This window comes from Papio anubis, chromosome 14 (assembly GCF_008728515.1).
Source record: "Papio anubis isolate 15944 chromosome 14, Panubis1.0, whole genome shotgun sequence".
NCBI lineage: Eukaryota > Metazoa > Chordata > Mammalia > Primates > Cercopithecidae > Papio > Papio anubis.
This window is the reverse complement of record NC_044989.1, coordinates 93,973,653-93,999,916: the sequence shown is the minus strand read 5'-3', so window position 1 is coordinate 93,999,916 and position 26,264 is coordinate 93,973,653. Positions and strand designations below refer to the sequence as shown.

At 53.7% G+C, this 26,264-nt stretch overlaps 1 protein-coding gene across 4 annotated transcripts in view; it reads right to left on the bottom strand.

Moving 5' to 3' along the window:
* The window catches only part of EDAR (ectodysplasin A receptor), a 71,187-nt gene that overhangs the window by 12,359 nt on the left and 32,564 nt on the right, over window positions 1–26,264 (bottom strand). For 2 of the 4 annotated variants that reach the window (XM_009184918.3, XM_021925172.2), the window contains exons 2-9: window positions 25,266–25,334; window positions 24,427–24,549; window positions 23,530–23,711; window positions 17,689–17,774; window positions 6,608–6,694; window positions 4,657–4,953; window positions 4,341–4,413; window positions 1,341–1,500 (exon numbers count right to left, since the gene is read on the bottom strand). In XM_009184918.3, the coding sequence (XP_009183182.1) occupies window positions 1,341–1,500; window positions 4,341–4,413; window positions 4,657–4,953; window positions 6,608–6,694; window positions 17,689–17,774; window positions 23,530–23,711; window positions 24,427–24,549; window positions 25,266–25,334 (1,077 nt within the window). The remainder of the gene's footprint in view (window positions 1–1,340; window positions 1,501–4,340; window positions 4,414–4,656; window positions 4,954–6,607; window positions 6,695–17,688; window positions 17,775–23,529; window positions 23,712–24,426; window positions 24,550–25,265; window positions 25,335–26,264) is intronic. The other 2 variants (XM_021925170.2, XM_021925174.2) reach the window with 2 other exon arrangements.

Sequence of the window (26,264 nt, the reverse complement as noted above, 5' to 3'; positions counted from 1 at the left end):
ACACGCAGGGAGGAGGGTCTCCTTCAGGTCTTCCCACTCAAACATTTTTGGGGTCCACCGTGGGTGCTTCTCAGGCTCAGCTGGGTGGTCAGACTCGTAAGATACTTGGGGATACCCCTGGCATCAGTCTGTTTGAAAAGATGACCATGGGGACCCCCACTTGCCCTCAGGACACCTGTGCTGCAGCAGAGCCGTGCGGGGCTCCCATCCTGGATCATGTGGCTGGTGCCAGGAGACCAGGCCCACGGTGCGCAGGTGCTCAGTGGCCCTGGCTGAAGAGTCCCGGGGCCACGGCTATTTCTTTTGTAACAACCCCACAGGCTTCCAGGGTCTCTGCAAGTGGCAGCCCCATTACCGAGGTCACTGAACTCGGAGCAGGCAGAGCATGGCATCCTATCAGGACCAGGCCGGAGCCAGGATCCCAACTGGGCGTTTTTGCCATCAGTGATGTTGCCTAGCAACACAGCTGTCCTGCGGCTGGGGTCTGCAGCCAGGGCACTGACTAGAGGGACGACCACAGGCCAGGTCCACAGGGAGCCCAAGAGGGCTCTGGTCATCTCTGCCCTCACCCCTGCCCTGCTCCTGGCCACACTACATTACAGGGCGGTAGGTGATAAAACCCTGGGGACAGTTTCTACATGTGAGCCTGTTTTTATATTTTTAAAAATGCATACAAGAAAAGCGTTTTGTGTGTGTTTGTGTGTGTAGAAAATTATCTGGCTGGATAAAACCCAGTATATTTACAAGGGTCTTTTTCTGCCCTCTGGCATTCCAAGTGATTTTACCTTTTTTCTCTTTGCTTATTCTTTTTCATGTTTGTGTATGAAGCTATATAATAAAAACAAAGTGGCTGGGTGTGATGGCTCACACCTGTAATCCTAGCACTTTGGGAGGCTGAGGCAGGTGGATTGCCTGAACTCAGGAGTTTGAGATCAGCCTGGGCAACACAGTGAAACCTCGTCTCTACTAAAATACAAAAAAAACTAGCTGGGCGTGGCAGCATGCACCTGTAGTCCTAGCTACTTGGGAGGCTGAGACAGAAGAATTGCTTGAACCCAGGAGGCGGAGGTTGCAGTGAGCCGAGATCGCACCACTGCACTCCAGGCTGGGTGACAGACAGGCTGGGTCCCATCTCAAAAAAAAAAAAAAAAGGAAAGAAAGTTTTTTCCCCCCTTTTGACTATCTTGCTGTGAACCTGTCACTGTCCAGGTCTCCTTGCTTGGACTTTTGGGAGAAACACCCCGTCTTGCAGGAGAGCTGATTCAGTGAGAAAGTTCTAGTCTTGTGGCTGTGAGGGGGCCACATCTCACAGCTCATCACGGCATCTGCAGGAGCCTCACCCCGGCTGACTTGTTGCTGGTGGCGGACTTCTCCCTGGCCAGGTGAACCAGCGACAGCAGGCACAGCTCTGGGGAGCCCTGCTTGTCAGGGGCGGGCTCCTCGTCACTGTCCACACTCCGGCTCAGCAGCTGCTCATTCTCGGACGAGGCATCGTTCTCGCTGCAAAAACGAGCGATGGTCATTAGCAGCGCCTGGGGGGACTGCAGCCCTGACAGGTTCTCCTGTGGTGAACTTGTCCATTGCCCAGCTGTGGACAGTGGGGGGCAATGACTTGTTTTTGAACTGGGCACCTTGTGGGCATGGGACCAGGGGACGTGAGATGAGACAGATACACCGGTGGCTTCCTGCTTCCTTCCAAACAAGTCCATGGTGGGTGACCTGTAGGTGTCTATGGGCTGGGGCTGCCACTGAGGGTGGGAGGCACCCACGGGCCTCTCCTCTCTGCTATCTGACAAGCAGTGGATGCTCCATAAAGGTTCATTGAATATGTCCTAGATCCCTGTATCTAATCCCAGTAAGCACCAAGTTCACCTGGTGTCTTCGTGTTAAGCAAATAGATTGATGTGGCTGGCACTGAATCCGTGCTGGCTGTCTGGAGTCACTGTAAAGGGAGCTGAATGGAGCCTTGTGCCTGGAAAGCCCCCTCTTGACTAGGGGGGTGACCTGGCTGACCTGTGTGCATTGCAGAGGGTGGCACAGCAAGCCCCAGCGGGTGAGGTGGGTGGGCGGTCGGAGGCACGAAGCCCAGGTTCATGCCACCTTGTGGTTCACAGCCCACAAAGAACCCAGGGTCTGCCCTTGGCACATGTGGGTTGCAGCTGAAACTCTCTTAAAACCATTCCAAGTCTACGAAAAACAATATTCTTTTTTAGAGGCATCCTGCTTGCTTCCTGTGGTTTGGCTGAAGACCTTTTTTTCTTAAAAAAAAGGATTATATTTGTTAATAACTAGGTTACAGCAGTGAAGCCCACAGGCAAACACAACCCTAGAGACAGGGTAATACAAAGAAAATGAGAACCATCATGAAGCCCCAGTGGGATCCACTTCCTCGTCAGGCTTCAGGGCCTCACAAGGAAGTGGTAGGGCCCATCGCTGTCCCCACTTGAGAGCAGGTGAGATGGAGCAGGTGAGATGGAGCAGGTGAGATGGAGCAGGTGAGGTGCAGTAGGTGAGATGGAGCAGGTGAGATGGAGCAGGTGAGATGGAGCAGGTGGGGTGGAGCAGGTGAGATGGAGCAGGTGAGGTGGAGCAGGTGAGGTGGAGCAGGTGAGGTGGCACCCCAGGTCCTGTCTCCAAGACCCAAGGACAAACAGCAGGGACAAAAGCTCAGTGCCTTGCTGTCTTTTAATGTACAATTGTCAGGGTTCAATTTGTATTTAATATTTGTGTATGAAATAAGTGTATATTTTTTCCTAGCAGGGCCTCTGAATTTTCCCTGTCTTCAACTGCAACTCAAGTCATGGGGCATGTCTCTGCCCTTTTAATTTCTGGAAATAAGAAAAGCCTGAAAAACAGAAGGGAGAGGCTGAGACAGAATGAGATAAGGCTGGGCTGGAGGCTGAGGAGCACATTCAGTCTCTAGGGAGGCCCTATTTAAGAGTTCATCCATGCAGGGTGACCAGGTCCTGCCCTGGGTCCTGGGAGCAGCAGCTTGGATCTGGCACCTCCCGCCAGTCAGGCACAATGGGGCTTAGACCACAAATTCCTGCAGGGGTGGTGGTGGCTGAAAACTGATCAACTGGAATTGAGTCACTTGCAGGAAATAACCACCCCAACACATACTCCGCTTTTCCTTCCTCGTATGCAAAGACTTCGTATTTGTTTGCCTCCTGCCCGTGTGTCAGGGGTGTGAAGAGATGCTGGAGTTTTCCAGGTGAGACAATGCACCTGGCAGTGCTTTATGAATGCCAAAGCTCCACGCAGATGCTGGATCGATTATTATTTCTCGACAGGAATGGCTTTGCAAGGCGAATCGTGGGAAGATCATGGGGTGGGGGCAGGAGAGGAGGGCTTAACCTCTGCTCTTCCTCTAACCGGTTTGGTGACTTTTTGGTGGCCTCTGTGCCCCATCTGCCAAGGGAGGCACTGTTGTGGGGGTGTCCTTCCAGCGCAGCCTGCAGTGGCCGTGGGGCAGAGGCTGGCAGCAGGGTCCAGGCACATTGCCAGGCTGGGAACTCGTGCTGTGGGGTTGATTTTTGGAAGCTATGCAGGACCAAGTCCAAATGACCATCCCACTGGATGAATAGAACATTGACTTCCCTCTTCCCTCGATTTCAGAGCAGGGGCTGGTTCCACACCTTCCTGTGTGGGAAACACGGGAAAGGCTTCACCTGCCAAATCTCCTCCTCCAGGGGCCTCTTTACGCCACGTGGCTCCTTGGGAGCCTGGACTCAGACCCCGGCCCTGCTGCTCACTAATGTGTGACCTTGGGCAAGTGACAACTTCCACACCCCAGTGCGGTATCCTATAAACAGGGATGATGTGAGCACCTTGCTCCTGGCTGTGGAGGGGAGATGTGTTCACAGCCCGAGCCCAGCACCTGGTGGGCAGCAGGCACTGAATGCTGTTAGCCATCATCACCGCGGTTGTTACCAGCATTGCGGTGGCAGCAGTACTGGCACCGCCGCGAGTGGTACTGGTGTGTTGGCTGCAGCAGCAGTCATAGGGGCTGCTGCATGCATCCTTGGCTTATGTTCTGTCCTTCCAGTCTGGAGAAGGGGCATGAGGAAGTCGGATGTTAAGGAGGAAGGCCCAGGGAATTTGGCAGGGTGCAGGGACAGGAGCCTCACCCGAGAGCAGCAGGCAGCTGTTCCCACAGGCTCCTCACACCGCCTGACCCCTGCCAGTCAGCAGAGAGGCGGCAGGGACTGTCTGTCGCTGAACATCCCCATGGTGTCCCAGGCTAGCCTGTCAGTGCACCTGGCTGCACCCTGGCTCCCCTCCCTGCTCAGGATCCACAGGACCCCAGCTTCAGCCTGGCGCTGGGGGCTTCCACATACCTCTTGGTGGGCTTTGCTGGAGTTGCTGTCAGCTTCTCAAATTCATCCTTCTCAGAGAACATCACCACGTTGTCTGCAGGGAAATGGGGAGGTTGGGAAGACAGGAGTTAGAATTGGCTCATGGCTCTGCGCTCAGCTCAAGCCTGTTCTTCCTGTTGGGCAGAGCTGCCCGGTGTCTGCGTGGCACCACCCCGCGGTAAGCACAGCATGGTTCAGCATGTGAGAGCAGAAGCAGCGAGTAGGCCGCTGCCGGGGACGCCCTCCACCCAGAGACGGGCACCACGCACGTGGGGTGTGGAAGCCCCGGTTCACAGACCTGGGGTCTCTTTCTTCTCCTCGTCCTTGCTCACTTGGGCCTCCACACTCTTCCCTGGGTGGCTGGTGCAACAGGCTGGGGAGAGAGGAGGGAGTGAGCAGCCAGGCTCTCCGACAGGGGGAGTTGACGGAGAGTCCAGGAGGCAGGGCACCGGCGCATGGGGGCCGTCACCTGGGGCAGAGGGCTTTGTCTTCAGGATGTAGAACATGATGATGAGGACGATGGCGATGGCCATGATGAAGATGGTGGACATTGCAATGATCAGGGCAGTGGCCAGGTGTCCTTGGCCTGAGAGTTCTGTGGGTGGAGAGAAGACATGAGTGACCCAGAGCTCAGGGTTCCTGCTGCTCTTCCCTCCAGGACTACGGCCCCTGGAAGCAATGTCCCTGCCCCTGGGATGCTTTCAGGGAACCCTGAAATCTGAGGCGCTTGCTTAGGCTGAGAACCAAGTCCTCCGCATTGGTTTTGGCTGCCAGACCAGGCCTGCCCACAGCCCTGCTCGCTGCCCTCAGACTGGCCTCTCCAGACTTCTCTGGGGTCACCTGGTTGTTCCTAGGGAGTTTGCTCTTGCTTCTACTACTTTGGGAACCTGAGGGCAGGGTTTGGTGTGGAGAGGAAGAAAGGCCAGTGAACAAGAGTGTCTGGAAGGCAGCACAGTTCAAGTTTGGGTATTTCCAAACAAAAGTCAGGATTCCTCTCTCCTTCTGAGCTTTCATCCGAGCACCACCTAACTCCAGGATCAGCTCTGGATTCCAGGTTTGGCTCCATCCTGCACCTCATGCAATTTCAACCTAAGTGTCATTGTAAGAGCTCCAGGGCACAGGTGGTGCCTGGGCGGGGCCACCTAGTCCACCTGCTCTGCTGCCTCCACCAGGCAGTCCCTCAGTCACCCCGGGGGATTTTGCTCACTTCCCAGGTTAATGTCGACCTTGGATTGCACAAAATGCCCTGAAGCTCGTTCTTATTCTCTAAAATAACCAAACAGGACTCTGATTCTCTTGAAGTAAGATCCAGATTTGCCACCACCCAAATAGACAGGAGACAAGCATCTGAAGCTCTCGGATCATCTCGGGGGAGGTAGTGCCAGAGCTGAAAACCCCGCATGTGGGCGCTGAGCCTCCCCTGTGGGTGCATCTGCAGGAAAACCAGCCTCCCAGCATCATCTGAGGAATACCTGTAATAGCATTTGCTTGCCAGGTCTAGATGACATAAGTGTTTTAATATTCTCCATGTTGTGAGCTCCTCCCCCCAGGGTCTGTGCAAATGAGATTCATATATCCTCGCCCAGCAGTCCTGCCTTTTGCTCTGCGTTAGCGTGTGAGAGGCCCAGTGATGAGGCTGACGAGCTGGGTGCTCTGAGGGATCTGGAAGGTACCTCATGGCTCACTGAGACCCGGACCCGAAACATGTTTCAATAACGGCTGGCACTAAACCAGTGAGAGGGAAAGGCCAAGCCAGCTGGAGGGCTGACTCTGAGAGACATATTGAACTTTGGGGTCTTCCTAAATCCCTTCTTCCCTGGTTAGGGAGAATGAAATGTGCTTTCTGCAAGTGAATATTAAAGTGCCATGGTCAGCAGGTTTATATGAAAGCCAGTGATAGAACTGCTGTTGACTCCCAGCCAAACCAAAGCCCAGGACACCTAGTCTCTCTCCTGGCCCGGCTTGCAGCTGCCTGTGCTGCCCACCTGCCGCTCTGCCCCCGCCTTCATCACCAGCACCTCCCATCGGGCCCAGGACACCCATGGAGGGATCAACTCCGCTCCTCGCAGAGATAATGACTTCCTGCACGGGGTGAGGGGGGCACCATGTCATTCAATTACATTAGGGAAGTGAGACCAGGTGGGGAAGCGCACCGTAATCATTACTCATAATCATGTCCTCTCTTCTTCTGAGCTTTCATCCAAGCACCACCTAACTCCAGGTGATCGATACCCGAGCACCCTTCTCACCTTTGTGGGCATGCTGGAAGGGAGACAGGGTGCTGCTGCCCGAGGTGCCAGGGAAGTTGGCAGAAGCTCCTGAAGTGGCTCCCACACCTGCAAGGAAAATAGAGTCCCTCAAATGATCCAGCGAAGCTCCACCTTCAAAAACGCTGCCACAGAGCTCGTGGATCTGGATTCGCGATCATGAATGGGCTTGAGGCAGTGATGGCTGAGGGAGCTAAATATTTGTATTTCTTAGAGTGTTTAATGAACCCTGAAGAGAGTCATCATTATTGTTCTTTTTTTTTTTTTTTTTTTTTTTGAGACAGAGTCTTGCTCTGTCGCCCAGGTTGGAGTGCAGTGGCACAATCTTGGCTCACTGCAAGTTCCGCCTCCTAGGTTCATGCCATTCTCCTGTCTCAGTCTCCCGAGTAGCTGGGACTACAGGTGCCCGCCACCACGCCTGGCTAATTTTTTTGTATTTTTAGTAGAGATGGGGTTTCACCATGTTAGCCAGGATGGTCTCGATCTCCTGACCTCGTGATCTGCCCGCCTCGGCCTCCCAAAGTGCTGGGATTACAGGCGTGAGTCACTGCGCCTGGCCCGTTATTGTTTTTTAAATAAAAACATTCATGTGATAAGTCTGCTAAAACTAAACAGTATAGGTTGAGGAGTTTTGCAAGCCTCACCAACTCAATTTTCCTATGCATGGAGACAAAGTATATGAAATCCATAAAAATAAGCAACATAGAATGTGTATATGAAAGTACCATTAGGGTGATACAATACTTGACTAATTCCTTCAATTACATACAGTAGGAATGTGTTAATGCTTTTTCCAGTCATAAAAGTAATATATGCTTACTATTAAAAATCTAGAAAAGGGGACTGGACGTGGTGGCTCACGCCTGTAATCCCAGCACTTTGGGTTTGGATTGTTGTTCAGCATCGGTCTGAGAAAATAGCTTCTTGATTTATACATATAAATATTGTTGCGGGAAGGAGGCTGGTGATAAAAGCGTATGAGATAGCTATCTGTATGTAGTATGGGTACAAGTTCTTCTTGTTAGAAGAACAAGAGGCAGTGGATCACGAGGTCAGGAGATCGAGACCATCCTGGCTAATACTGTGAAACCCCATCTCTACTAAAAATACAAAAAATTAGCCAGGTGTGGTGGCGGGCGCCTGTAGTCCCAGCTACTGGGGAGGCTGAGGCAGGAGAATGGCGGGAACCCGGGAGGCGGAGCTTGCCGTGAGCGGAGATTGCGTCATCGCACTCCAGCCTGGGTGACACAGCGAGACTCTGTCTTAAAAAAAAAAAAAAGTAGAAAAGGGGCCGGGCATAGTGGCTCATGCCTGTAATCCCAGCACTTTGGGAGGCCAAGGTGGGTGGATCCCTTGAGGTCAGGGGTTCGAGACTAGCCTGGCCAACATGGTGAAACCGCATCTTTACTAAATACAAAAAATGAGCTGGGTATGGTGGCACATGCCTGTAATCCCAGTTATTTAGGAAGCTGAGGTAGGAAAATCGCTTGAACCTGGGAGGCAGAGGTTGCAGTGAGCTGAGATCACACTACTGCACTCCAGCCTGGGCAACAAGAGTGAAACTCCGTCTCAAAAAAATAAAAATAAAAATAAAATAAAATAAAATAAAAATCTGGAAAAATAAGAACACGAGAAAGGAGGAAAAGAACTACCCATGGCCTCCTTGGCTAAGTTCACTTTTGCTGAATTTCTCCCTAGGATTTTTCCTCAGACATGTTCTACCTAGCTGTGACCAGTTTCCGAGCAAGGTGTGCTCTGCCTTCCCTTACAGCTATGCTTCCTAAAATTCCCCTTCTACGGAAAAAGTGTCACTTAGCGGGGATAAAATGGAAGCTGATTTTGCTCTCAGTCAAATCACTAAGAAACAGCCATTCAGCCAAAACAAAAGCATTCCACCACAGAACAGATCACGTCCTGTTCCAGACCTCCTAAAAGAAGACCAACCTTCTTTTAGGCCAGACTTCAGTTTTGCAAATAATAAAAACCAACATGTTTCAAATGTATCTCCCACTCTCTCGCTTTTGTCTCTACCAGTTCTGGAGAAATCTGTGAAGTGCGTTTGGTCTAAAGAAAAGCAGCCCCTGAGTCAAGGACAAGGCCAGCTGCTATCCCCAAATCAAGGTACCTCCCCAGCCTGGCCCAGCCCAGAGGAATGGCCCAGCACTGCGCCTGGTCAGCCCATGCAGCGAGGCTTCCAGGAGAAGCAAGCTTCCTAGTTGGGCTGTTTTTTTGTTTTGTTTTGTTTTGTTTGAGACAAGGAGGATCTCACTCTGTCACCCAGTCGGGAGTGCCGTGGCATGATCTTGGCTCACTGCAGCCTCTGCCTCCTGGGCTCAAGTGATCCTCCCACCTCAGCCTCCTGAGAGGCTGGGAGTACAGGTGTGTGCCACCACACCTGACTAATTTTTGTATTTTTAGTAGAGAAAAATACACGTTGGTCAGGCTGGTCTTGAACTCCTAACCTCAAGTGATCCACCTGCCTCAGCCTCCCGAAGTGCTAGGATTACAGGTGGGAGCCTGTAATCCACACTGGGCTGGCTGTTTTCTTTAGTAGGAAGTTCTCAGGAGAAATGCACACTCTTGTTCTGTGAGTGGGGGCAGCCCAGGAGCTAGTGACCAGCTGAGCTATCCACTCGTGTCTCCCCTAAATGGAGTGGGGCCACAGGAGAATGGGCTGTATGCTTCTCTGTCCTCACACCTGCTAAAGCAAATTGGCAGCTTGGCCAAGGAAACATTGGGCTTGGGAGTCCCAGGGCAGCTAAGAGTGCCTGGGACTGTCATAGGGTATGTAAGAAATGTCACCTGCCCACTGAGGGACAAGTGATGTTTCCTTGTGTTTCTGGATGATGAATGGAAGATTTTTTCCTCCTGGGCCTCAAACTTACGACAAATCTTTGCTTTCTTAATTTAGCCTCTTACTTGGCCTCGGAACCAGTGTTCTTGTTCGGGAAAGAGCTGGCCAGGCGCGGTGGCTCACGCCTGTAATCCCAGCACTTTGGAAGGCCGAGGTGGGAGGATCACCTAAGAGGAGTTTGAGACCAGCCCGGCCAACATGGTGAAACCCCATCTCTACTAAAAATACAAAAATTAGCCAGGCCTGGGGGCAGGCGCCTGTAATCCCATCTGCTGGGGAGGCTGAGGCAAGAGAATCGCTGGAACCCGGGAGGCAGAGGATGCAGTGAGTCGAGACCGCACCATTGCACTCCAGGCTGGGCAACAAGAGGGAAACTCCATCTCTAAATAAATAAATAAATAGATAAATAAACAGCTGGTGGAGAGGTGCGTGCCCCTGGCTGGAAACCACAAGCCCATGTCAAACAACAGAGCATCCCCCTCACAGACCTTACTGAAGTTGCTCTGGAAGTCTCCAGCGTGATAAGGGGGCTTCAGACTGTGTGCCCCTTTCTGTTTGCTGGGAGGTAGCCTCCCCAACTTTATCAGGTGAGTAAGCACAGGGGCATCATAGCACAGTTTCCAGCATGACCTAATTTCCTTTATAAGGGCAAACAAGACATTGAAAAGAAGCTGATCTGTCTGTTCAGTAAGGCGCTCAAGGGATACACTGTCAGAGCAAAACAACAGCCATGGGCTGTCTGTGAATGTTTGTCATCTTCGTCTCTTCTTGTCCCTTCCTGCCGGGGCTTGCAGGCTGCTTCAGGTGACAGGGTTGGGGATAGGGACACAAATATGCCCAGGCCTGTGGTCTAGAGTGGAGCGATAAACGCAGCCTAGTGAGCACACAGACACTTGTGGAATGCCCCTGCAGCCCTGCAGGGCTGGTTACGCAATGACGTCCCCAAACAATGCCTGCAGACATGACATCTTCCTGCACCCACAGGCACCCACCTGCCCTCGGCCGGCCGGCTGTGCCTCTATCCTGATCACCAGACATTTCCTTCCTCAAACACCCCCAGCTGGCACCAACCAAACAGTCCCTGACTGTGCCGGGCTGCAGGTGTAGGCTGGGTGCTCCCTGGTGTGCAGGGATCCCTGAGTTGCTGAGAGAAACGCTTGCTCTGAGCCTGTGTGCGCAGCCGAAGCGGTGGCGGCAAGGTGGGCGGGATGGTGGACTCTGACATTTCTCCAGAGCTCACCCTCTCATGTCAGGACTGGAGCTGAAAGCCAGCATCCAATCAGCCAGACCCCACAAGCCTCCTCAGGTTCCGAAGTTCCCAGGGCCACTAGAGCATCTGCAGGGAGATGCTTCCCACGAGACCGGGCAGGAGAATCCCAGTCGCTAGATCGTTGCCCAAGGAGCAGGAGGACATGGGGATTTCAGACTTGCCTACAGGCCACCCAGGCCACCAAAGGGCAACAGCTCACTTCCTGACATTGGGCCTCTTCCCTGTGCTCAGAGCTCGGCAACAAGGAATGGAGCTGCCCTTTCAGCAGAAGGGAGAGGGACGAAGACCCTCAAATCACAAATACAGGCAAGGGTGCGCTAGAATTTCCAGAGTGGCAGCCCCGTGGCCGACAGACCTCGAGGGAGTGTGCTTGTGGCAAAAAAGGAAAAGGATCTGTCCCAAGAGCAGCTGTTTTATAAAAGCAACGCATGGCTCGTGTGGAAGCCAAAGGAGTGGATCTCACAGAAGTGGAGCAGCATAGAGGTGGGGAAGGAGAGGCTGGTTAACAAATACAAAAGTCCAGCCCGGCAGGAGCAGTTGTTCTGAGCTCTAGCACCCAGACTACAGCTGACAATAATGCACTGTATATTTCTCACAGCTACAAGAGAGGATTTGGAATGTTCGCTACACAAAGAAGTGATACATGTTTGAGGTCATGCATATCATAATTGCCCTGACCGGATCATGACACTTTGTATACATGTATGGAAATTTCACTCGGTACCCCATAAATATGTGCAATTATTATGTGTCAACTGAAAGAACCAACATCTAGCTTACTTGGTCTGTTTTATCCACAGTTCAGTGCCTCTGCCCTTGGGCAAGACAGAAGGTGTGCTAAGACCAGAGGGGGTGTCAAACGGGAGGTGGTGGGCCTTGCCATCCCTGGCTGCCCCCGCACACGTCTCTCACCTCTGCTTGCTGCCACTGTCACTACACATACAACCTACAAGAACAGGTGGGCAGATCCGGTCCCAAAGTGCCAACCTTGGGTAGCACTGGGTGTGGCTTGAGGACAGCTAATGAAGGCACCTGCAGAGCTTGAAGCAGGGGTTGGGTAATAAGCCCGGGTTGTTCTGCTATTTTTCAGGAGAGTCAGAAAAATCGCCATGGGAAACAAGCACCTACTCTGCATTACCCCTAAACGCTTGAAAAAATCCATCCCAGAATCACACAAGTACGCATTTCGATATTATTAGCATACCAGCATCCTGTTGAATGCACGTGATGTCTAAAAGAGGTTTGGGCAAAACCTAGCATATTAAAAGGAAAAGAGAGCGGCCTGGGCTAATCCTCTTCCACTTCTTCTGCTGTTACCAGCTGCGGGTCCACAGACAAACCCTCGAGCCTTGCAGGGTGGTGGGTGGGGCTGGGCAGGGTGGGGCGCGAGCAGGCCCAGGGGCCTGGGCTGGAGATGCAGCCCTGGTGCAGCCCCCAGGACAGGCACTGGCACCCCCTGCACCTGCATGCAGGTTCTCCTGGGCCGGGGTCTACGCCTGTCTAGTGAGGATTAACTCCTCACTAACCAAATATACAGTGTCTGGAGCTTTCCCCTCGTTTCACTGTGTGCTGTGTGTTTTGGTTCATCTGCCTCTTGGGATGCCTGTTAAGTGGAAGGTGCTCCAGGTGGGTTTCTGTTGGGTGGCCAACTGCGGGTCCATCTCCCCTCGCACACTTCCATGTGCACCCGAGTTTTGAATAAGCAAAGCTGGGGTGTTTGATAAAAGCTGGTATGAACTGCAGTCCCAGAAAACAGGCAAAAATGTCCATATAAGGCCTATATTAAAGTGAAAATGAGGCCAGGCCAGGTGGCTCACGTCTGTAATCCCAGCACTTTGGGAGGCTGAGGCGGGCGGATCACGAGGTCAGGAGATCGAGACCATTCTGGCCAACATGGTGAAACCCCATCTCTACTACAAATACAAAAAAATAATTAGCTGGGGGTGGTGGCACACACCAGTAGTCCTAGCTACTCAGGAGGCTGAGGTAGGAGAATCGCTTGAACCCACGAGGCGGAGGTTGCAGTGAGCCGAGATAACACCACTGCACTCCAGCCTGGGTGACAGAGCAAGAATCCGTCTCAAATAAATAAATAAATAAATAAATAAATAAACAAAGTGAAAATGAGCAGGGACTGGTTCTGCCTAGCTCGCCGTGGAGTTCGAGGCAGCGGTGACTCCGGGAAGGGTCCTGCCAGGCACTGTGTTCCCCTTCCCCAGGAAGCCTCAGCCAGCCAGAAGCACATGGCCGGAGGGAGCTACGCCTCCATTCACAGCCACAATAGCTCATATGGGGGCCTTTGAGGTCTGTTAATCCACACAATTTAGAATCTCACCAGTATGCATTAGAGGCTGGCTGGGGTTCTCTGCAGAGGGTAAAAGATTACACTTTTAGGAATGATCTGTTTATTGATTCTTACAGCTGTCAAGGGGTCCCAGACTGTGGCACTGGCTGTGTACCCCCTAGTGGCAGATTCTGAACTGTGGGCAGACTCAGCAGAGACTCCCGAGCTGCTCAAAGTGGGATTCCCTGGGAACTTGCTAGAAATGCTGAGTCTCGGGCCCACCGGGACCCGCTGTGTCAGAATCCATTGCTCAGCGGGTCCCTGGAGATGTGTGTGCAGTCAGGTCTGAGAGGCTCTGCGCCCGGAGCAGCTGAAGGCTGGTGTCTGGGAGGCTGGGAAGCCCGCGTCACACCTGAGGGGCGGTGCTTGCTGTTTCGCATCACAGTAGGGCACCCAGGCACGAGAGATGGAAACCATGGAGTACACAGAGTAGCTGAGATTTCTCCAAAAGGCCAGCCTGCTCGGGCTTTGCCTCGGGGGCCTGCATCACCGATGATAAGAAAACAGCTGCCAGGCTATTGCAATCTTAACCCTCTGACCGCTATTTATTTATTTACTTATTTAGAGACAGAGTTTCGCTCTTGTCGCCCAGGCTGGAGTGCAATGGCGCAATCTCAGTTCACCGCAACCTCCACCTCCCAGGTTCAAGCGATTCTCCTCCTCAGCCTCCTGAGTAGCTGGGATGACAGGCATGCGCCATCATGCCCAGTTAATTTTGTATTTTTAGTAGAGATGGGGTTTCTCCATGTTGGTCAGGCGGATCTTGAACCCCTGACCTCAGGTGATCCACCCGCCTAGGCCTCCCAAGGTGCTGGGATTTCAGGGGTGAGCCACCGCACCGGACCCTGACCATTCTTTCTAGGGAGGGATTTCTGCTGCCCAGTGTCCCAGGCCCTGGGGCGCCCTCTCGGGTCTGAACCGTAGCCAGGCTAGAACCGGCAGTGTAGGTCAACGAGGCTCCATGGTGCACCCGCCCTCTCTCCGCACTAGGAAGCTGCCTCATGGGGAGGCCTTCTGCCCAGTGTTCCCAGCACCCTGAGTGCGTAGCTGACTTCCCAGCCCTGGATCTCCGCCTGGAGCTTCAGGCCATCTCTGGGTTAGCTATCTCGGTCTGGATTTCCCACAGTCGCCTCAAATTCCACACACAGAGTCTCTATCTTCCCTCCACCTCCCCACTAAGCACCCTCTTGCCCCTGCCTTCTGCAGCTGAGCAAGTGGCACCATGTCCACATGGCCAGTCACGGAGACACCTGAGTGTCCTCTTCTGAATCTCTTTCCCCTGCTGTGTGCCGTCCGCACCCCTGGTCAGTGAGGAAAATGCAGGCCAGCTCATGGGCGGTGGAGCCATGCTGCCTGCTGGGCTGGGATACTTCATCTTTGGTCAGTGCCCAGCGCCTGGCCCTGGAGTGGGCACTCCACATGTATCGCCCACGCCATCACACCTCTCCTCCCAACAATCATGTCCCCAGTCTGCAGATGAGAAACTTTCCCAGGGGTGATCACTTGTAATGAAACCCAAGCCTGATGCTGGACCCTATCTTCCTCCCTATTACGCCAGGGCAACGTGTTGACCTCGCTGCCCGCACTGTCATTACAACACAGATCCATTTATGCAGGATGGTGCAGGGAAAACAGAAAACCAGAAAGCTCTGGTCGCCCCAAGTACGTCTTGCTCTTTAATTTAACTGAAAAATAACCGAAGGCCTTTTCATCTCTTTTCGCCGGGCTACAGGGCTCCACAGTATTGCAGTCACTGAGTACAGGCTCAGAGCTGGGGGTGAGTATGTTTTAATCCAAGGTGACAACCAACCCACAGCCAGGACTGATCTATAATCTGACGTCTGTCCTCTTTGATTTCCCTCTTGTTACTTGGCAACCCCAGAAACTGGAATGATTTTATTCCATTTTAAAGGAAAATATACGTTGCTTTTTCATTTCTCCTCAGGATTATTTGAGGGCTGCATCACATTAATTAACACCCTGGGGCACTCACAATGTGCTTCTGGGTGGATACGGTGGGCAAAATTGCCCCTGAGCCACACAGCAGCCTGGGCAGTGGGCACCACTGGGAACTGCCCTGGGCAGGAGAGGACACGGAGGCTCCGGGAGGTGAGATAATTCGTTTAACTCAGGCAGTGAAGCTCCAGAGCAGGCTCATAACCTACCCTAGTGGTTCCCAAACTTGCTAAAAAATGTACATTCTCTGGTTCATCCAGACCTGATGAATCGGGGGGCGGGGGGGGCCCAGCAACTGGAGTCGTAAGAAACCCCCATGGTGCTCCCCTGAGAATCACCCCCCTGAAACCCTCTGCTTCACAGAGATGCAGAGAAGCCGCCATCTCTTTTAGGATAGGAGGTGATTGCACTGTACAGGTGCCTCAGCGTGGGGTTCAAGCCCAGGAGGTGTGGGGGAGCGCTGTGGGCACTCCTAGGCTGGGGAGACCCTGGCACTGACCTGGGCTCACTCCTGGCTGGTGCCTCCCCTGCAGCTGCGACCCATTGTCTGCTGCAGCTCTCCTAAGGTGTGTGTCATCCTCAGTCAGGGGCTCTTGGCAAGTCTGACTGTGGTTTGCATAATCCACCATTTGTTGCTGCAGGGTACCAAGGATGTGAATTTCGTTTGGTGAGGGCCCAGGTAAATCAAGAAAACAGAGGGGAGAAGGAGGTGCTCTTGACCACAACCGTGGGTTTGAGGAAGACAGGGCCTGATGGACCTGGGCAGCCAGTTGGCGATTTCGGACTCCTGATGAAATGTTTCGTGAATCCCTGGCTGTCCAGGGTGAGGCTGCTGACGACGGTCCTGTGTGTGGGTCTCAGTGACTCCACGGGGCTTTCTAGCTCTGACGTTTTGCTGACTGCTGGGCAGGTGCCCGGGGTAAAAAGATCTCTGGATTGAGACCAGTGCAGGCCCAGAGGTGGAGAGCATCACTCTGTTTGGCATTCACACTGAGGCCCCGACCCAGGCAGGGCTCCATCCACCCCAAGGCCTAGCTGGCCGCATCTCCCCATTTCCCAGATGGGCAAGCTGAGGCCTGGGGCCTTGCCCAAGGGGCTTCTAACGAGAACACAGCAGGACTGTGTATTTCTCTGCTGATCTCCCTCAGGGCTGGATTCTAAGGCCCCACCCCAAGGCCTTCCTGGGAGCCGGCTTTCTGTTAAGCAGGCAAGGGCAGGAGGTGGGAGTGGGGTGCGCTCGTCTTTAAAATCTTCAGGACTCAGGGGACTGTGCTTGCTTTCCACATGTGACAGACCTCACTGCTGGACTTAGAGAGGCGCCCCTGCCGCGACTCGAGTCTATTCTGGCTGCCACATTGGACACTGAAGGCTGCGCCGTTTGAGAGCTCTCGAACAGAAGGGCCCCTGAGGAGGGCTGCTCTTCTCCCAGGTTCCACAGGCAAAGATGCTTTTCCGAATAGGTAGGGAGTGTCTGACATCTTTCCAGACTGGTTCTTCATCCCAGAATGATCTGGCCTTGAGTCAGCCTAGATCCCCACAGAGGACACGTGGGCCATGGCAGCTGGCTCCACCATGGGTCAGGCTGGCAGCCGAGCTGCGGCCTCCTCTAATTTGTGAATTAATTAGCATACGGCTGGCCAGGAAAATGGCTTTGAAGATGAGCAAACCCATTGGTGCAGGGCTCACGCACTTCAGTGATTTGGAAGGGACAGAATGGCTCTCCCTGCAGCACAGCCCACAGCACAGAACCCTCCTCCTGGCTTGACCAGAAGGAGGGAGGACATGCTGCACCCCATTCCTGCTCCTCCCTTCCTTCCAGCGTGGTAAGATGCAGGCCCTCTTTCTTCTCCTGGACAACATTATTACAAGACACGGGGGTAGTGGGGCCTTACGGAGCGCAAAGAGAGGCAGGGTCCCAGGGTCAGCTGCTCCTCCAGCCTTGAAGGAGCCGGAGGGTGGCAAGTGCTCCTGCAGCCCGGGACCAGACACCCAGCTTCCTCCCAGCTGCCTGTCCTACCTGCCTTCGTCTCTCCCAGACCACACATCCAAGAGTCCACCCAGCACATTCCTCTGAGGCAGAGGTACCTGGCCCTTCCTCATAAACAGATGCCCATGAAAGCCAGACTGAAAGAACAGGACAGAAACACCCCAAGGCAGGATTATAAACTCCTGAGACTGTTAACATGTGCTTTGTGGAATCGGTTTCATTAATTGTGATCACATTTATATTTTCCTTGGCCTCACTCTCACCTAGCGCTTCGTAGTACTTTGCAAAATAGTAGTACTTCGCCTCTGTGATCTCCTTGGTTTTTACAATAACCATGTGAGATTGGTAGGTCAGATGTTAGTACCCCCACATTACAGATGAGAAAACCGAGGCTCACGGAGGTTAAGTGACTTGTCAGGTAGCTGGTGGCCAACCTGCACTAGCACCTCAGCCTCTGACTCAAGGCTCAGCTGTGGCAGACCTCCCTGCCTTCACAGACCTGTCTAGACAGGCCATAGGCACACTTTCACTAATGCTGTTACTGTGATTCACCTTGTCCAGGTGCCAGGACCGGCTGCTTCCTACACCCTCTCTAGTGAAAGAGACCCATGCTGAACAAATACCGTGCTGGTGGAAGGACAAAGACACTCACATTCCTTGGTGTTGGGGGGCGCCAGGAGGCAGGAGTAGCAGACCATGCCGTAGATGTTCCTGGGTCTGTTCTCCAGCATGTAGTAGCTATGGGGGAGAGACAAGACAAAACAGAGACAGGTGAGCTGGACAGCACACAGGCAGGGACTGGCACAGAGAGCACGGCGGCCGGTCTGCAGGCCCACAATCCAAGTTGGGCATGAGGCCACGTCCAGTCAGCCGCCCGCTCTGTCCACTCAGTTTCCTTGGGGTTTCAGCCTGTATTAAAATGGAGCATTCTTTTAACAATATTGAGCCGCCAGTGTGGGCCTTTCTTTTAATCTCAGCCCCTTTCTGGTTCCTCTCTCTGGAGGCTGTGTTTAGTGTGTGTGCCATCACCATCCTCCACCAGAAATATCCCTGTGCCCCCACATGTAGGCCCTGCTTAGCCCCCCAGGGGTCACACCAACCAAGGCCAGACCCTCCTGGAGGAGGAACACGCCCTCGGTGGGCGCCCTCCCCAGAGCCTGCAGCCTGCTGGGATTACGGGCGTGAGTGTGCCTCTGGGACACGTGGAACTCCCAGGCCATCTGCACTGCTGCTGAATGCCACCAGAGTGCAGCTGCAGGAGACAGACGGTTGTGCTGTCCAGAGAGGTCAATGCAGGTGGCCCTCATGACAGCTGGCAACACAACCAGGTTGCAAGTGCCTCCTCCTCAGGAAGCACTTTACGGAAGACACCCTTGGAAGAGCAAAGCCTTTACGCTGGGGTTGCACATACAGCGCAAGGAACAAATCATTCACAGTAGCTCCGTTTGAAGTCCTTCAGTTCCCAGTGATGCTCCATTTTGTCTTTCAGCTCCCCGATGTCACAGCGCCAGCCCCATGGCTATATGACGGCTCAGGTCCTGCTCTCAGGGGTCTGCCCTGTGCCTGTGCTCCCTGCGGCTGCCCCACTCCCAGGCACAGCCTCTGCTGGCACCACCCTCTCCTTGGGGCTCCCAGCTCGGGCGCCTTCCCTCTGCAGGCTGTGGCTCCTACCCTAGACTGGGCCCATTTTCCATAAACAAATGCTCAGCGAAGAGCGTGGAGCCATTTGTCACAAGGTGAGAAGTTGATTAAATAACATGAGTGGCGCCAATGCTTTCCCTATTGCGATTCAAGAGCTGGGATGAGAAGGAATATTTCCATGACTGTTTTCTAATCTCTTTTTTATTAGCCAGGCCCCACAGAGGCCCCTGCTGATGGTAGTGCTAAGCAGCAACCTGGTGCGGGGGTCTGTGGGCTCCCGCCTTCCTGAGCCTGGACTGTTACCAGTAATGTTAGGACCATAATTGCCTGCTCTCCCTCAAAGCCCTTTATCCTCAGATCCCTGTGTATCTTGTAAACATTAATTAACCAATCTCAAAACACCTCCCAGAGAAGCCACGACAGCCAGTTTTACAGCTAAGCCTCTCGCAAATCTACCTTCTGCCCTCCAGAAGCCACCTCTTTCTATGAGGCAGGCCAAGGCACGTGTCTGCCACCTGGCCTTGTGAGCTCACGGGCATGTGGGCCAGACCAGGTCCACCTGCAGCTTTCTAATGTCCCCAGCCCAAGCTGACACTTCTGAGAAACATCTCGGGCTCCTAGGCGGCCTCCTACTCCCCATCTCACCTCCTCCGTGTGTCACCTCCTCGTCCCTCGCCTCCTCCACCTTTTCTCACTCTGCCTCCAGGCATTCTCTCTCCCACCTAGGGGGATTGGTCCCGCTCCTGGACTAGGAGGCCCTCCAGGGCAAGCCTTCTTCACATCTGTATTTCCTTGGACCTTGTGCTAGGTACTGAGGAAGGATGGTTCTCTGTAAACACTGGCTGAATGAATGAATGACGCCAAGTTCTTCTCTGTGGAACTTCGATGCTGAGGTGGACAGAGGCCCCAGAAGGCCTGTCTGCCCATCCTAGTTCACACCCCAGGTGCCGGGCTTGCTCTCTGTCATGGGTGATGCTCCACGGCCACACGGTGGGTGTAGAACACCCGGCCGTAGGATGGGTGCCCACTGGGGCCACTACATTCTGAGCATGGGGAGGGCGGTGGCTCTGTCCCACAACTGCATCTTTGGCTTGTCCTGGGAACCCAGGCACCTTCTGTCACAGGCTGGCCACCCTCATCCGTGGGGGTCATGTGCATGGGTACAGCTATGCAACCTATCAAGTCACTCAGTTAAGGAATATTGAAAGGTAATAAACTTTTTTTTTTTTTTTTTCCTGAGACAGAGTCTCCCTCTATTGCCCAGGCTGGAGTGCAGAGGAGCAATCTTGGCTCACCGCAACTTCCACCTCCCAGGTGCAAACAATTCTCCTGCCTCAGCCTCCCAAGTAGCTGGGATTACAGGCATGCACCATGACGCCTGGCTAATTTTTGCATTTTTAGTAGAGACGGGGTTTCACCAGTTGGCCAGGCTGGTCTCGAACTCCTGACCTCAAGCGATCCACCTGCCTTGGCCTCCCAAAGCATTGGGATTACAGGCCTGAGCCGCCGTGCCTGGCCGGTGATAAACTTTTAAAAACACATTGGCTCCAAGAGGCTGTTATGAAACTGTGCTTCCTCACCCCGTGAGTGTTCAGTGCCTCCTGACAAGGAGAAGCCACCGTTTTCTAGCACGTACTACTGCACACATTTCTAAATGTTAGGTTCTCTCTGTGGGACTAGCCTAAACTCCGCACGGTGTGGCTTACACCTGGGTCTCTCATCCTGGGCTGCACAGCAACGAAGAACACGTGCCTGTCTTTTTCTGCCTGAGCTTGTCACCAACCCGAAATCAGGTGTTCATTTAGGGATCTCTGGCTCAGCTACAGAGTGTCTGCTCCCTTCGTCTTTCTGGAAAGGTCTAATTTCCTACATTTTGATCCATATTTGGCTTTCTTCCTAGGTCCCCCGACCTCTGTTCTATATCGGTTGATTAAGGTGTACAGCCCAGGAGAAGAGTCAGTTTAAATGGGTCCCCTACGATCTGTTGTTTAGGGACGGACTTTCTCTCAGTCAGTAGATATAGACTTTCCCAGAGAGTTCCTTTCTTCAGAACTCTCATGCCTGTAAGGGACGCCGCAGGTTCTCAGATGTTCATTTTCCTCCAGCCATGTTGGTGTGCAGAACGAGTGCAGAGCCACTGTGTCCTGCCCCCTGCCCCTGCCATCCAGAACCACGGCTGGCGAATCCTCCGGGGTGAGAAGGCGCCCTGGAGAGGTGGGGAAACGTAACCTCTCTCTCCTGCTTTCCTCCTGTTTCGGTTCCCAGGTCCTCCCACACAACCTCTCCCCACAGGAAAGCCTCGGGTGCTGCTCATTGTTCAGCGAGTGTCCTGGCCACACAGCCGGGAGGGCGGAGCATCAGGAGGAGTACCTGCCAAACCAAACCACAGGCAGGGGCCGGGGCCCAGGACACACTGGGACGAGGCAATTCGCATCCGTAGCCTGACAGCCACTCGGATTCAGGAATGAACGCAGCCTTTCATGGAGCTAGTCACACCGGTCTGCCAAGACTCCTGTGATCCTCCTCTGTGACACAGCATGACAGCCTCACAAGAGGAAGTGGGGCCTCCAGGGTCCTACCGTGGGGAACCCTTGTCTGCAGTAGAGGGGGCGGCATGAGCCCCTAAGAGGAGCTGGGATTCGGAGGCAAGGCGGGGGCTTTCAATTTTGGTGGCGCTGGGACTGGCAGCGATGATTTGAGCAGACACAGCACATTGCGGAGCCAGCCTGGAAACTGTTCCCATCGTCTGCACCCCTGTGGAGCAGAGTGAAGGCACACTCTGAGGCGCGCGCTGAGGGTGTCTCTGCACTGGGTCCCTTGCCTGCCCAGCAAGTGTGCTGGGCCTTGCTATGTCCTGGGTGCTGAGGGTGGTGTGGACTGAGCAGGTCACTGTCCCACGGAGCAGGGCAGGAGGCATCAAGATTCCAGCACTGGAAAGAATGTTAAAAGCCCAGAGAGCAGCCTGCCCATGAATTCTGCAGATGGCCGTCCACATTCACCTGAATCGTTCCAGAGGCAGGGAGCTCAACACCCTTTCAGTGTCCAACTTCTTTAGACATTACACACTTTCTGGTAAATGTATCAGAACCAAGCACGTTGTCTTCAGGCCACAGAGTCAGCCCTGGCCTTCGAGTACTGATGGATACCTTCTCGGATCTGAACCGTAGCCAGGCCAGAGCCAGCAGCACAGATCAGCGAGGTTGCGTGGTGCACCCGCCCTCTCCCTGCAGTGGGAATTTGCCTCCTGGGGAACTCTTCTACCACAGCTGCTCCCAGCACCCTGAGTGCGTAGCTGACTTCCCAGCTCTGAATCTCCACCTGGAGCTTCAGGCCATCTCTGGGTTAGCTATCTAGGTCTGGATGTCCCACAGTCCCCTCAAATTCCACACACACAGCCTCTATCCTCCTTCCACCTCCCCACCAAGCACCCTCTTGCTCCTGTCTTCTGCAGCTGATCAAGTGGCACTATTTCCACATGGCCAGTCACGGAGACACCTGAGTGTCCTCTTCTGAATCTCTTTCCCCTTCTGTGTGCCGTCTGCACCCCTGGTCAGTGCTCTCTTTCAGGGGGCTCTCAGATTCTTCCTCTCCTCTACCCCCAACGCCTCTGCTCCAGCCCTCTCCCTGCCCACAGCACCCCTGGTCCCAGGGCTCTAGGCTTTCCGTGCTCAGCCATGTCCCTCGCTGCTTCCAGAAGGACGTCCTGCTGTGTCCTACCTGGCTCAGCAGTCTGTGTGCTGACCTGCATCGGCTTCAAGCTGAAGGTTCAAGTCTTCAGCGGTGGTTTCCAGAGCCTGGTTCCATCTGGTCCCTGCCCTCCTCCCCGGCTTGTGCACACCTCCAGGTGTGCAACTCTTGCTCTGGCCACAGGGACCCAATCAGAGTCCCAGGCGCTGCCCAGCTGCTCATCCCTCTGAGCTCTGGCATCAGCATCTCCACTTGCAGGCCTCTGTCCTACTTCTTAGCTTAACTCATCCAGGTATCACCTCCACAAATCTCCCAAGACCCCTGCTGACACTACCTCCCCAGCCATGAGGTGAGAAGTCCTTCTGCAACTCCTAAGACACTCTGAGTGTGCCTTATGCACTGAGCTGTGGTCATCTCCCCCATCCCCACCGGCCTCATCACTGCCGCCACCTCTCCCACCTGTACCAGCTGTACCAGGGACACCACCACTGCTTTTATTTTTAGTCTCTATTTGTAGCCTTTGCAAAGCATTATGCGTTGTGGCCACTAGGGGGAGGAAGCAGCAATAGCCGTGGCTCAGGATTTTCTGGGGATTGACGGTGTATTTTCCTGGTCCCTGGCAGAACTTGCTGAGGTGTCCTGCCTGGAAAAAGGAAGATTTTCTTTCTCTCTTTCAGGCTAATTGCATTTTCAGTTTTTTTTGTTTTTTTTTTTGAAAACTTCTGATGCATAATCGTTTTGGTGGGATTATAGTATCATATGACTCAAATATTTTTATTGATAGCGTCCCCACAGTGTTCCCAGAATACTAAAGATACTGCTTTTGTATGAACTTTTAGTTTTCTTTTTCCCAGTGTTTCACATGTGTTACTCTACTGTAAGTATTCAATCAATTTGCTTCCTTTTGGTGGTCAGAAGATATTAGGATGGTTAATGGCCACTTAGGAGACACAGTGGCAGAGCCTGATGGGCTGCCTGTCCACCTCAGGGGCCAGGACTCTCCGTCCTGGATGCTGCCCCTTGCGGGACAGGACCAAGGCCAGGTGTGTGGCTGCACTGAGGCCTGCAGTGTCCATGACCCCCTGTTCCCAAGGTCCTTGCCCATCGCCCCTTGGGGTTTTCTGCAGAAAGCATCACAGGGTTTGCCAGGAGGGCCTGTGCTTACCCAGGAAGACAAGGGCCACACTCGGCGTCGTTCTCCATGTCCCCCGGCGTCAGCACGGTGGCCCGGAAGAAGCCCTCACAGTCTTTGTGGCGCCTGCATATCTGGTAGCCTCCTTTGGAAAATTTCTCCGCCGGGCAGGGGACGCAGCCATAGTCCTCGTCTTTGGTGCCGTAACCACAGGACTGGCCGGGGGAAGAAGAGAGGAGACACAGGTAGGTGCAGCAGCCAAACCACACCGACTCGGCCCACGGTCCTTGGGCAGTGACGTGCCGGCTGTCTCCGGAAGCTACTCTTGCTGGGCCTTGGTTTCCTGGCTTGTCCTAACTGCAAAGCCCCCAGGAACCAGCTCACGCTCCGGGTCTGTCCCTTTCCTTGCCACTCTCTAGACACTGCCCCTCTTCTGAGCCTCCCTGAGATGAATTCAGCGAGCTGCTGGAATGCCCAGGCAGTGCAGGTAGCACTTGGCATCTAACTTTCCTCAGCTTGCTACAAGAACCAGACGTTGAAACCCTGGAGGTTTCCCTTAGTGCTTAGCTTGCCCAGAGGAGGAGGGAGATGCAGCACTCAGGAAAAAATGTACTAGTACTGGAGAACATTTCAATCCTGCTTCCAATCAGATGACCTGATGCTCGTTTAATCAGGGTAGAGTGGGAAAATGGTCCTTTAAAAACATTGCAGAACTGCTGAAAAATCTGTTTACGAATGCTCAGCCGGAGAGTGCCGTTCCTGGGCTCACGGCAGCTCTTGCCGTCAATCTCAACGTCCAGGGAGTGTGACTGGCTGGTTTGATACACCCTGGCGACCTCTCACACAGCAATGCAGGCTCAGGGCACCAATGCCGCAAGCAGGAGGCCTCCCCTGAGAGCGCACGAGGCCGCAGGAGGGCTGGGTCCTTACCAGGTAGGGCTCCTCCCCTGGCCCGCAAGGGGGGCACTCCTGGCACAGCCCCGTAGTCTGGTTGTAGTATTCGTTCTCGCCGCAGTTTGAGTATTCCGCTCGGGCCGAGCACATCAGAGACACCTGCCAACAAAGAGGGGTGTTGTGGCCTCCATATCTCCTTAGAAACATGTGTGACTCCCCCAAGAGCCCAACGTTGACATAGGAAGGGGGTGCTCTGTGGTGGGGGCTCAGTCTGGGAAGGTGCCAGCTTGTGAGTGCTCACTGCTGCTGAGTCTCCAGTGGCTCCTGGTTGATCACCTGGGCACGGCCAGCCCCCACTAGAACCACCCTGCCTCACCCCTGCTGGCCAAGCCTCGTCCCACCATCAAGGCCTGCTCTGAATTCAACGCACTTGCCAAGGTCGCACTTGCCAAGGTCATGGAGGAGGCGTCCCTGTCCCCCACTGAGCCTCTAATACAGTGGCTCCTCAGAAGGCCGGCATGTCCAGGAGGATGGGGGTGGGGATCTGAGTCTTTCAAGTCTTTCTCAGCTGTGCGGCCCCTAAGCATGAGCTCATCACACAGACACTGGGCTGTGTGTATCACACCACAAACAAGCACTCAAGAGCGTTTATATCCTTGAGACCCTATGAAGGGAGCTACCAATGAAATCAATCTAACTTCAGCCTGGGGCCGAGTTCTGTGCTTTGCAGGCCTGGTTTCATTTCACCCTCAGAAGAACCCTGTGAAGGAGGGACTATGACCAGCATTCCCATTTTACAGCTGAGGAGGCTGAGAAACGGTCCAGCCATCACCAGGATGAGGGCGCTGTGAGAGTGAGGGGCTCAGACCACTTACCACCAGGACGGGGAGCCAGGGTGTCTGCGTGTAGTCCCCCACATGGGCCATCCTCTCCCAAGGGCTTACCTGAAAGACATGCATCATTAGCTGGGCACTGGCGGTAGCCCCCCAACCGGGGGTCCGGCTACCTGTAATTTAACCCCACTGGATATAAAGTGCCTTCTAGCAAACAGAGGGGAAACTATACATCCTAAAAGAAAAGGCAGACGTGAAGCTGCCTGTACCCATGCCATTTGAGCTGATTCTGGGGCCTTCCCAGCCTCGCGGCCACGCCCAGGAGGGAGCCTGAAAGGAGGCTGGGAGCACATGGAGGGCCCACAGTTAAACCTGAGGTTAGTAATTGTGTTTCTCGTGCTCAGAGGGTTTGGAGAAACCCAGCCTTACATGAGCTTTAAGTCTGGAGTCCTCTAGGCCAGTCCTGGCCTTTGGGCCCCGGACACAGGAGGACCCCTGGGAGAGACTGCCGGGAATCAGATTCTGGTCTGTGCCCCTTCTGAATGCTCTCCCAGCCCCACCATAAGGTTCTTCCCTCTCTCTGTTAAGAACAGGTTGTCCATCCAAGTGGACAAGTCCAACAACCTAACTTTACAGTTGAGATAGTGGGAGCCCAGAGAGGTTAAGTGACTTGCCCCGGGTCACACAGCTACTTAAGGGACTGAGCATGGCTGCAGCTGAGGTGTTCTGATGCTTTTCACCAACTATTAATATTACACAAATGCACTGCCTTGAAGGAAGAGGTGGGTTTATTTTTTTATTTTTTATTTTTTTGCTTGTTTGTTTTTTCACTTTCTGAATGGAGACCTGTGTTTTTGACTCAAAGCAATTTTACTTGGGAGTCTGGGTATTAATTAGCCTGGCTCTACAAAGAAAGATAATGTGCACTTGTGGTCACCTAGATTCCCCAGTGGCTGCACTCTGGTTCACTGTCCTCTTGACATGACAAAACAGCAAGATGTTCTAGATGCTGGGTTGTGTGAGGAACTTTCCAGAATCAAC